Below are 12,363 nucleotides of genomic sequence, written 5' to 3'. Positions count from 1 at the left end.
AAACAATTGTTAATAACTGTTTCTACGTGTAATTGAAAAAAATAAAATTTAATTTTAAAATGTCTATAGCCTTTCATTCAGAGATCTCATTACTAAATCTATACCCCAAGGAGGTCAAAGGCAGAAAGAAAATCCTATGTACACCAGAATATTTATAGCAGTATTTTCCTTGTAGCAAAAACTGGGGAAAAAATGGGTGTCCATTGATGGAGGCTAAACAAATTGGGATACATGAATAAAAATAAAGGATTAATGTTCCATAAAAAATCATATGAGGTATCCCAAACGCCTCAGTGCTGTCTTTAAGCTAAGACTTTGGAGACATCTGGCATATGAAGAATTTTGAGAATCATGGGAAGATTTATCTGAATTGATAAAGAGTGAAATAAGAAGTGGGGAAGTAATATACACAATGACTATAACACCGTAAACAAAGAAAAACAAAACATCACTGAATCTTTGTAATTATCATAAATCAGGTTTGGTTCTTGAGAAGAGCTGAGAAAACGTGCTCCCTTTCTTCATCACAGAAGTGGAGGACTATACGTATGGAATACTGCATATACTGTCAGGCGCTGTTGATGTTTTGGTGCTAAGCTGTTGGATTTTTTCCCCCCTGATTCTTTTTCTTTTTTTAAACCCTTGCTATCTGTCTTGGAAGAAGAAGGGCTAGGCAATCAGGGTGAAGTGACTTGCCCAGATTCCCAGGGCTAAGAAGATCTTGGTTCTTTTCCTGTCTTTGTTAAAAGGGATTACTTCTTGCTTAGGGGCTAGAGAAAGATACATCTGGGAATAAGGGTGATATGTAAGTGAAAAATAGTTAAAACATTTCAATGACAGATGAATTAATAAATAGATTCAGAACACTAAGGGAGACATAATTCTTGGAAGGAGGAAAGGTAAGCTCTGAAGAATCATTCTTAACATCTTGGTTACAGCAAGGAGACTTTCCACCTGTTATGACAATGCTAATGCATTCATTGCCCTCAGGGAGTTCCAAATCTGAGGAAAAAATCACAAGATCATAGATTTGGAGCTGGATGCCTCTTTAGAGATCACAGAGTCCAAACCCCTTATTTTACTAGTGAGGAGCCTGAGGCACACAGAGATTAAGTGATTTGCCCAGGGTCATATAGATAGTAAGTGACCAAGGAAGGATTCAAATCCAGGGCTTATTGACTCAAAGTATGGAGTTCTATCCACTACACTACACTGCCACAGTCCATAGGAGAAGGCTGATCACCAGGTCTTAGGAAGTAGCCAAGAAGAAACAGAAAATGCATCCCCTACATCTTTCTGGAGAGGCTGCTTTAGAGGACTCAGGATATTGGGGTCTAGTGGGCCAAGGCATCTTCTAAAGCCCCAATGGGATGGTGTAAAGGAGGCTACAGAACCCCTAACAGTCTGGCTGTCTTCCCCCTTCCCTCTGGGGTGGGATTGTTTTAGGCCCTCAGCTGTTGTCTCTGTGCAGCTAAGGTTAAGGAGCACTTCAGGCACTAACAGCATGGAATGGACTTTGAGCAAAATGAATTTGGGACTTTGGGGGAAGTTAGAAGGGAAGGACAGAATACTCAGGTGGGTTTCTTCATGGGAATTAGCTAGGTGCATTCTCACTCCTACACCCAGGGGAAAAAGCAACCACATCTGGAAGGGGAAGAATCCAGGATGTGGATGGAATTCTTCCTCCCTCCAGCCCTAGAGGCAGGGCATAGCTCACTCCGGTCCATGCCCACCTCTACCTTTCAGCACCTCCTACTCCATTTACTATTTTGAGCTATAAAATCATCCATCTAGATAGTAGAAAGGGATCAGAAAACACTGGATATCAGAGCTGGACTAGACATTGGAATATAGAATGTTAGACCTGGGGAGGGGCATTAAAATATGGAATATCAGAGCCAGAGGGACCATAGAACATGGAATGTCAGAGCTAGGAGAGACCTTAGAACAGAGAATGGCAGAGCTGGGAGAGACCTTAGAACAGAGAATGGCAGAGCTGGGAGAGACCTTAGAACAGAGAATGTCAGAGCTGGGAGAACCCTTAGAACAGAGAATGTCAGAGCTGGGAGAGACCTTAGAACAGAGAATGTCAGAGCTGGGAGAGACCTTAGAACAGAGAATGTCAGAGCTGGGAGGAAGCTTAGAACAGAGAACGTCAGAGCTGGGGGAGATCTTAGAATAGAGAATGTTGGAACTCAGAGCAGTGGGAAAAGCACTGAATATGAAGTTGGAGGATCTGGGTTCAAATTTTGACACTGACTTACTACCTTTGTGACTTCAGGAGTGGAACAAGCATTTGTTACTATGTGCCAGGCACTGTGCTAAAGAGTCTCTACAAACATCCCATTTGGTTCTCACAACAACCCTGAGAAGTAGGTGCTATTATTATCCCTATTTTTCAGTTGAGGAAGCCGAGGTAGAGTTAAGTGACTTGCTTAGGGTCACATAGCTAATAAGTGTCTGAGGCTGGATATGAATTCAGGTCTTCCTGACTGCAGGGCCAGCGCTCTGTCAACTGTGCCTCCAGCTGTCTCTAAAAGCATAGGCAGGCCACTTAATTACTCTGGGCCTCAGTTTGTTGATTTATTAAATAAAGGTGAGTGCCTGGATTCCCTGACAGCTCTAAATCCGGGCTTCTATGATCAGAATGGGAGAGGACCTTAGCAGTCATGTCAATCACAGTGTGTGAAGGCCCTGAACCAGCATTCCTGATGATCTTCCCTTCCGCCCATCTCTGTGCCTTTAGGCATCTCTCCTGTACTGTCAGTTGCATATGTGTCTGCCTCTCCTCATCAAGGGTGGGAGGACATTAATGCATCTAATCACCTGTTCTGTATTCTACGTGTGCTAGGCCCTCAGAAACAACTGCACTGCGCCTCCCATTTTATTGACAACCTGGGAATTGGATGTAACCTGCAAATATAGGACCAGAAACGTGCAGAGGAGAGCTGTTCTTTGGAGCCAACAGTGCTGGTACTTTGGTGAAAATGTCTGTGTTCATGGAGCATCAGGAGCCCAGACTTGGCCTTGGTAGCCTCTTTTGCATAAGGATGAATGAGGACAAAGCTGGTGCTCCAGGATCAATTCTTAGCTTTTTGGGCCATTAGCAACACAGGCAAGAGAAGCCTTGAGTAATAAAATTCAGTGGCTTTAGGGACTGGAAAGAAGGAAATGGTCAGGATTTGGTCTCAGTGCCTATCCCTTAATCTCTGGCTCCTAGTTTCTAACCTTTAACCTTTCCAATACAAATGTGGCATATTATTGGGAAGAATATCAGGTTTAGAAAAAAAGGAGACCTAGATTCAAACCGCTATGTGATCCTGAACAAGCCACTCTGCCTTGGTAGGCCTTACTTTCTTTATTTGTCAAAGGAAAGGATTGTACTAAAATTTTTTTAAGTTCCATTTCAGCTCTTAATCTGGATCCTGTGACTCTTCCAATCTCTAACATTGCTGAAAACTCTAAAATGTTAACATTTTGCCCCCAGCTCTAACGTTCCTGCCAGCTTTCTTGTCTGTGGGACTTAACCTTCCTTGGGTTCCATGTATATTCCCTATCTACCTAAACCTAGCATTCCAGCCCTAAAACCAAGACCTAAAGCAAAAGGCAGAATAATGCTGAAAATAACACTGGACTTTGACCAGTTTGAATCTCAACTTGGCTGTTGACTAGCTATATAAACTTGGCCAACATCAGACCGACATCTTAGTTGACTCAAAATATTAGAATTAGACTAGATGATTTCTAAGGACCTCTTCTAGCAGGGACATTCATTGTTCTAAGGTCCTTCCCACCTCTTATATCCAAAATTCCAAGGCTCCTTCCAGTTGTAACTGTGTCCCAAGATCCCTTCCAATTCTGACATCTTGTGCTCTAAGATCTCTGATATTTTATGTTTTAAGGGCACTGACATTTTGAGTTGTTCCTCCTAGTTCTGACACCCATGTTCTAAGGCCTCTCCAAACTTTGACATTCTGTGTTCTATGGTTTCTTTTTGTTCTGACATTATCTAGCCTAAAGGTCCTCCTAACCCTCAGTCCCAGGAACTCAGGCCCCTAAGCAGCACTCCCCTGAGGCTGGGAGAAAGGGAATGAAATCAGGGTGGTATCTTCTCCCTGCTCACCAAGTCCACCCTATTGTACTGATATTTACAACTCCCCTATTCCCAGGGGTCTCCTGGGGCCAGCTCGGACCCCGGAGGAAGTCATTCTTCTCACTATTGGTCTCAGAAAGGGCTCTGGAGTATGTCTGGAACAATTCTTGCAACCTTTGCCTAAGCGGATAAGTCCTTTAGGTCAAATACCAATTGGTCTGCTTGGAGTTGAGAATCCTTGATTCTCAAGTCAGAAGACTTGAATTTGAATCACAGAGTCATAATTTGTTGTATCACCAGAAGCAAGTTGCTTCATCTGTCTTTTTTTAAATTTTATTATAAACCTTTACCTTCTTTCTGTCTTAGAATAAATACCAAGTAAAGGTTCCAAGGCAAAAGAATTTTTAAGGCTAAGTCTCTTTGTCTTGGTTTCCAAATCTATAAAATGGGAGTAATAATGCTTCCACTAACTTCAAACTCACAAGGTTGTTACTAGAATGATTTGCAAATTTAAAAGTACTCCATAAGAATGACTGTTGTCCATAACATCACAGATAGAAAGCTGGTCCCAGAGTTCCAAGGCTCTGACACATGTTAGTTGTGTGGCTTTTGGGCAAGCAGCTTAATCTCTCAGTGCTATCGGCAGCTCTCTAAGTCTTTAAGTTCCAGAAGAGGGTCCAATGTGGACTGATAGAGGGAAAATTCTCATTGGAAAGGTCCTGATAGCAAAGAAATCACAGTTTTAGCCCTATACCTATTCCTGTACAAGAATGAGTTGCTGCTACTGTTATCATCAATCCATTTCCTTTTGTTCCCTTTGAAGCCAGAAGGACAGAAGAGTGAAGAATAATAGCCTTTCTTATCTGTATAGTACTTTGTGACTACAAAGAACTTTCAGATATTATTTGTTCCATAATTTTATCAGCGATTTGGATAAAGGCAAAGATGGCATATTTTTCGCATCTGTGAATGCTGCAAAGCTGAGAAGGATAGAGGGGTAAATATATGGGGATGGTAGGATCAGGAGCCCAAAACATCACCACAGGCTACAATGACGATGGATCAAATAGCAGGGGATCAAATGGAATTAAGATAAATGTCAAGTTCCAGCCCAGTTCAAAAAATCAATTTCACAGGTACAAGACTTAGAAGGTACGTTCAGACAGTTCTTATAAAAAAAAAATCTCAATTTGGTAGCTATGTGGAGAATGAAGTGGAGAAGGTCTGACTGGAGGCAGGGAGACCAGTATGGAGACTCTTGTAACAACAGACCAGGGAAAAGAGGATGACAGTCTAAACTGAGAGAAGGTGGCAGAGGTTGTTGAGATGGAACAGACAGGACTTGGATTTGAGCAAAAACGAGAGGACAGAATAGAATTCCAGGTTGCAAACTTGGGTGACTGGAAGGATGATGGTCCTTTCAGTAAGTAACCATTTATATTGCACTTAAAGGTTTGGGAAGTGCCTTACAGATATTCTCTCATTTGATCCTCACAGCTACCCTGGGTAGGGTAGGTCCTATTTAATATCTCCATTTTACAGATGGGGAAACTGAGGGAGATAATGGTTTGTGTGACTTGCCCATGTTCAGACAGCTAGTAAGTTTCTGAAGTTGGATTCAAACTCTAGTCTTCCTGACTCCATGGTGGGTGCTCTATCTTCTGTGCCAGCTAATTGCCAACTAAATAGGTAGTTATAAAGACAGAAAAGTCCACCAATTATTATTAACAACATTTTTTTTTGTGGTACCAAAAACACTGGAAACAAAATTGATGTCCAGTGATTAAGAGAACAGCTGAAGAAACTGGTATATCTAATACAATGGAATATTATTGCACTGTAGAAAATGATGACTATGATGAAAATAGAGAAGCATTGGAAGATGTGAACTGATGCAAAAGGAAGGAAAGAACAAGAAAGAAGAAGAGAAGGAAGAGAGGGGAAAAGAAGAGGAAGATAAAAAGGAATAAGGAGGAGAGGAAGAAAAAAAAAAGAAGGCTCTGAACACTGCCATTCTAATGATCAAATCTGTGTCCAAAGAAGAATCAATGTACCTCCCCTCCTTTATTGAAAAATTGGGAGCCTATGTATGTAAAACATTGTATATATTGTCAAACTACAGGCAGCTAGGTAGTGTAGCAGATAGAGGGGCTAGGCCTGGAGTCACTTAGACATGAGTTCAAATTCTGCCTAAGATACTTGCTGGCTATATGACTCAGAGCAAATCATTTCACTGCTGTCGACTTCAGTTTCTTCATTTGAAAAATGGAGGTAATGATAGCACCTTCTTTCCAGGGCTGTTGTGAGGGCCAAATGAGCTATTATTTGTGAAGTTCTCTGCAAAACATCAAATATTATATAAATGCTAACTATTATTGTTTTTACCAAGTAGATATGCTGGTTTGCTTTGCTGAGCTCCCCTCTTTTTGTTTATTATTCTTTGTTATAAGAGACTGTCTGCTGAGTAGGGGAAAGTAGAAAAGAATAGAGTTAGGGAGGAGAGGGAGAAAGGTGATGTAAAAGCAAAAGATATAATAATAATAATTTTAAATGTTAAAAATAGGAAGGGGGCAGCTGGGTAGCTCAGTGGATTGAGAGTCAGGCCTAGAGATGGGAGGTCCTAGGTTCAAATCCAGCTTCAGATACTTCCCAGCTGTGTGACCCTGGGCAAGTCACTTGACCCCCATTGCCTACCCTTACCACTCTTCCACCAAGGAGCCAATACACAGAAGTTAAGGGCTTAAAAAAAAACTCTAAAAAAAATGAGAAAGTTAGGAAGAAGGAGGGTTATTAGGGAAAGATAGAACTTTTTGCTTTGGACTTAAGGAATTTGACGTTAATAGAATGACAATATGTAAAATTAATTCCATATTAGATGACTGTTGTTAGCAGGGTTAGAGCCAATCTATGAAAACACAATGTCTGAGCTGATCATAGAATATCAGAACCTGAAGGAATCTTAAGACAAAGAATGTCAGAACTGGGATGGATCTTTGATGGCAGAATATCAGAACTTGAGGGATTCTTCAAACATAGAAAGGCAAATCTGGAAGGAACCTTAAATCATAAAATGTCAGAATTTGAAGGAACCATAGAACAGAGAATGTCAGAGTTGGGAGGAGCCTTGGAACAGGGAACATGAACAAACGATTACTTTTTTATGCCATAGACTCCTTCAAGGGTCTAGTAAAACCTCTGGACCCTTTCAGAATAATTCTGTACAAAGGAAACCAAAGGATATATATATATAAATAATTTTTCCCCTCATCCATGTTTGGAGACTTCCTGAAATCTATTCATCAATCCTTTGGGGATGCTCAAATTAGAAACTCCTGGTACCAAATGTCAGAGACCTTAGACATCAAGTAGTTGGAGGTCGGAACCTCTTCATTTTACAGACAAAGAAATGGAGGCCCAGAGAGGAGGGGATTACTTGTCTAAATGTATGTTCAGCTCAACCAACTTTATTAAGAACCTGTTATGTATAAAGAAGCATAACGTGAGGCTAAGGGGAGATCCAATGTTCTGTCCCAGGAGTTTCTGTTTTTCCCAGGCTGAGAGTACAGAGGCTACTCAGAATCCCAATCCCAATACTGATGGGCATGAAACTTTGACCTGCTCTTCTTCTAACCTGGGCCACTTTGCCCCCTCCTTAGGCATCTCCTTCTGGCTCGCCATTGCTGTGCCAGACTTAGTGTGGACACCGGATTGGCATTAGCCCCTGACTCCTGAGCCCACCCACTGTAGCATCTCAAGTTGATGGGATTTCAAGGATGGGCCACCATACCTGACCAGGTCTCCCATTCTAAACTACAGGGTCTTGCTGGGGTAAGATGGAAAAAAGGCAAGACTAAACTGAGTAGGGAAGGAGCCCTGACCTGGGGATCTGGGGATCTCAATTCTCCTCCCAGATCTGCCATTAACTAGCTATGTGGGCAAATAGCTTCTCTTCTGCAGGCCTCAGTTTCCTCATCTGCAAAATGGTTGGTAATTACGTTCAACCGAAGTGGACTTCATACCTAATGTGTGCAGGGTTCCTCGCTCAATGCTGGGAACACAAAGACAAAAAAGAATCTGTTTCTGCCTTCCTCACAGAAGGGTGTTTGAGGATTATAGGACTGAAATCTAGAAATGGAGCTAGAAATCACTTTATCTAGCCCCTTCATTTTACATACTAGGAAACTGAGGCTCACAGAGATTTAACAAAAGGGTGGATGTGAAAGGATGTTTCAGGCAAAGAGGCTGGACCAGATAATGACCTCCGAGGCCTCTCCTAGCCCTGACTTTCCAGGATAATAAGCTCAGTGATAGCTTCTCCCTTAGCTACATTTTTACAAATTACAACTTTTTAAGATTTACAAAGCATTTTCCCAACCCTGGGCCAGAGGTAACAGAAGCACCGCTTCTCCCTTTATATCAGGGGATCTTAACCTGGGGTCCACTGATTCTCAAGGAGTCCATGGATAGATTTTAGGGGATCTAGACAGTGACTAGGATGGAGGAAAAATGACATCTTTATTTCAATATAATTGGTTTCCTGTGTGATCCTATATATTTTGTTATGTATTTTTAAATCTTATTCTGAGAAGGGTTCCACACTGAAGGTATCTATCCCATCACAAGGATCAAGAACCCCTGCTTTCATACAGGTGCTCACACCTGTACATGGTCAGCAGAGGGTTAGGACCTGGATTCCCACTTAGATTTTCCAAGTCCTGAGTTTTCCCCATTCTTCCATTAGGGATGAGGCCTCCTGAATGAGCTTAGAGCTATGCAGGGGAAGGGTGGGATCTAGGGGGTGCTTAGAGGGAGGCAGGGATGGAGTGGGGCTTAGGGGGTGCTTAGAGGGAGGCAGGGGTTGGAGTGGGGCCGAGGAGGGGGCTGTGGGGCTGGTATGAGGAAAGGCAGGTGAGCCTGGGGAAGCTCCAGGATCAGGAACAGCAGATCCCACGGGCTTCCCAGCCAAGCTCCTCCCCATCCCTCGCCCCTCCAGAGTCCCCCTTTCCTTATTGCTCCACCATGTGACAAAGTCACCCCCTTGTTACAGCTGCTGTTCTTCAGAACTTAATTAGAGCACTTAATTAGAGCACGCTGCCTTTCTCCCCTCTCTCTAATTAACATGCCAAGGACTCACAGACTAAACACCCCAAATAATGCATTCAGGCTGCCTGCAGCCAGACCTGCCCTCATTACTAGGCCGGAGGTAGGATGGGGGCCCGTTGGTGGGGGGTTGGGGTGGGAGTGAGGGGAGGTGGCAGGCCCTGCTTTGTATCAGAAAAAAAGGACTAGAAGGGAGGAAGGAAAACCGTCCAGCCCCAGGGGACCCTCCCTCTTCCATCATCTTGGAGGCAACAGCTGATTCCCAGTAGCCTCGGAGGCCACTGGGCCTGATGGCTATGGTGGGGGTTCAGGAACTAGGAAGCAGTATTGAGGGGGGAAGAAGGGACAAAGAGTCAATAAGTCTTCCCCCAGGGGAGGCAGTTCAGGCCTGTTGGCTGATTTGTTAGAGGAACTCAAGTCGGAGGACCACAGTTCAAGGCCTATCAGTGATAAGCTGTGGAACCCCTCTTTACCCTTAAGTTTCTTTATCTATAAAACAGAGAATAATCCTTGCATTAGCTACCTCACAGGCTGGCAAGAAAAGGCTAAAGTGATAGAGAAAACCCGAGTTCTTATGTTCCAAACAAAAAGCATCATGACAAAAAGACCCAACTAACTCCCATCACTTGGTCCTCTTGCTAAAGACTCTCCCCATTGGCCTAGCAGTGAACTCTCCAAGTTTAGGGCCAGAAAACCTCAAGATCAGGCTGGGGTATTGGGCTGGCAAACACCCTGAACTTGGGGTCAGAAGACCTGCTTTTGAGCGTTGGCTCTGACACTTACTTGTCCTATGACCTAGGCAAGTCATGGGCCCTCTAGGAGCCTTCCTCCTTCATCTGTAAAGTGAAGGGGTTTAACTAGACTTTTAGGTCCCTTCATTCTGCATTCTAAGAGCCCTCCCAGCTCTGATTTTCTATATTCCAAAGTTCTTCCCACCTCTCGCATTCTGTGTTCCAAGATCTCTTCTAGTTCTAACATTCTCTATTCTAAGGGCCCTCCCAGCTCTGGCATTCTCTTCTAAGGCCTCTTCTAATGTCAACATTTGATTTTCTAAGTTTCCTTCCATCTCAATCATCCTACATTCTAAGGGCCCTCCCAGCTCTGGTTTTCGATGTTCTAAAGTTCTTTCCATCTCTTACATTCTGTGTTCCAAGATCTCTTCTAGTTCTAACATTTTGTGCTTTAAGAGCCCACCTGGCTCTAACTTTCTGGGTTCTAAAGTTCTTTCCATCTCTCACATTCTATGTTCCAAGACCTCTTCTAGTTCTAAGGGACCTGATATTCTCTTCTAAGGCCTCTTCTGGCCTTAGACTCTGACATTTTGTGTTCTAAGTTTCCTTCCACCTCAATCATCCTACATTCTAAGGGCCCTCCCAGCTCTGATTTTCTATTCTAAAGTTCTTCCTATTTTTCACATTCTATATTCCAAAGGTCTCTTCTAGTTCTAACATTCTGTGCTTTAAGAGCCCTCCCAACTCTAACCTTCTTTGTTCTAAAGTTCTTCCCATCTCTCACATTCTATGTTCCAAGATCTCTTCTAGTTCTAACATTCTCTGTTCTAAGAGACCTCCCAGTTCTGATATTCTCTTCTAAGGCCTCTTCTGGCCTTAGACTCTGACATTTTATGTTCTAAGTTTCCTTCCATCTCAATCATCCTACATTCTAAGGGCCCTCCCAGCTCTAATTTTCGATGTTCTAAAGTTCTTTCCATCTCTTACATTCTATATTCCAAAGGTCTCTTCTAGTTCTAACATTCTGTGCTTTAAGAGCCCTCCCAACTCTAACTTTCTTTGTTCTAAAGTTCTTCCCATCTCTCACATTCTATATTCCAGAATTCTCTTCTAGTTCTAACATTCTGTGCTTTAAGAGCCCACCTCGCTTTAACTTTCTGTGTTTTAAAGTTCTTTCCATCTCTCACGTTCTCTATTCCAAGATCTCTTCTAGTTCCAACATTCTCTGTTCTAAGGGCCTTCTCAGCTCTGGCATTATTTCTAATGGCTCTCTCAGCTCAGACACCCTATGTTCTAAGGCTCCTCTCAGCTCTGACATTCTGTATTCTAAGGTCCCTTCTAGCTCAGACATTTCATGTTCTAAGGCTTCTCTCAGTTCTGAGGGTCTATATTCCTCGCTCTGATCTTCCATGACCTAAGAGCTCTTACAACTTTAGACATTTAGTTCTACTAGTTCTAATGTTCAATATTCTAAAACCCTCCTTAGGTGCAAGCTGAAAGGTTTAGAAGATGGGCCAAGTTATGGGCCTTCCAAGGACAGAATGGCTCAGTCAGAAGCCTGGGTACCAGGTGATGAATTTTCAGCCTAGGAAGAGAACCGTGGAAGCTTTGGGATCTGTGTCTACTAGGAAAATCCTGAGTGTTTTGGAGTCCAAAAGTGATGCTCTATATTCCTGTTAGGCACCGAGGATATTCTAATTGCTCTTTACATTCATTTGCAAGCCTGTCTTCTTCGCCCTTTTAGTCTGAGAACTACGTGAAGGCAGGGACCATGCTAAGGTGAGGATACTGAACTGGACCCAAAGAGGGAAGTGTCCGAATTTGTATTTGTATTAAAATTATTTTTATATCTTTATCTGTGTGTGTGCTGCTAATTCTGCTCCCCTCCCCAGTAAAATATAAGCTTCTGGAGGGGATGAAATGTTTGTTTTTTATCATCGTATCCCCAGGAACTGGGACGTGATAAGACCCTAATAAAAGAATATTCACTGATTGACTGACACCTGCCCATAATGGCACCCGAATGGGGGTGGGCCACAGAGGGAAGCAGCAGTGGGTCTTGCACCCCTATCAATAGTCCAGGCCTCCTCTATTAGAAAAGTGAACCTTTCAGGCAGACAGGAGCGACAACTCACCCCGGATGGAGGATGCACGATCCAGCCGAGTTCCGCAGTGGCTGTGGTGGAGTCCATCAACGTTTCTGCAAGGAGAACAAAGGAAGGGTCAGGAGAGCTGGAGACATAACCGGGCCAAGGCCCATTTGGGCCTCCACATGGTGCCACCCCCACCCCCCAAACCTCTTCCGTTTAGTGGATTTCCAAGGCAGTAGAGTAGAAAGGACGATGGACTCTTCTGAATTGTGTTTGTAAGTGTATAAAATATAATCCACAGGACTACAAAGGAAGCCCCAATTATGCTGATATATCATTTTTAAAAAAG

The 12,363-nt window shown here is 43.0% G+C and overlaps 1 protein-coding gene across 1 annotated transcript in view; it reads right to left on the bottom strand.

Annotated features, from left to right (window-relative positions):
• EPHB2 (EPH receptor B2) overlaps positions 1 to 12,116 on the bottom strand; it is a 218,888-nt gene extending 206,772 nt beyond the window's left edge. Inside the window, exon 1 of the mRNA XM_044671322.1 lies at positions 12,060 to 12,116. Coding sequence (XP_044527257.1) covers positions 12,060 to 12,116 — 57 coding nt within the window. The remainder of the gene's footprint in view (positions 1 to 12,059) is intronic.
• Between the last annotated feature and the right edge of the window lie 247 nt (positions 12,117 to 12,363).

This window comes from Gracilinanus agilis, chromosome 3 (genome assembly GCF_016433145.1).
Source record: "Gracilinanus agilis isolate LMUSP501 chromosome 3, AgileGrace, whole genome shotgun sequence".
NCBI lineage: Eukaryota > Metazoa > Chordata > Mammalia > Didelphimorphia > Didelphidae > Gracilinanus > Gracilinanus agilis.
This window is presented reverse-complemented; position numbering and strand designations above follow the sequence as displayed.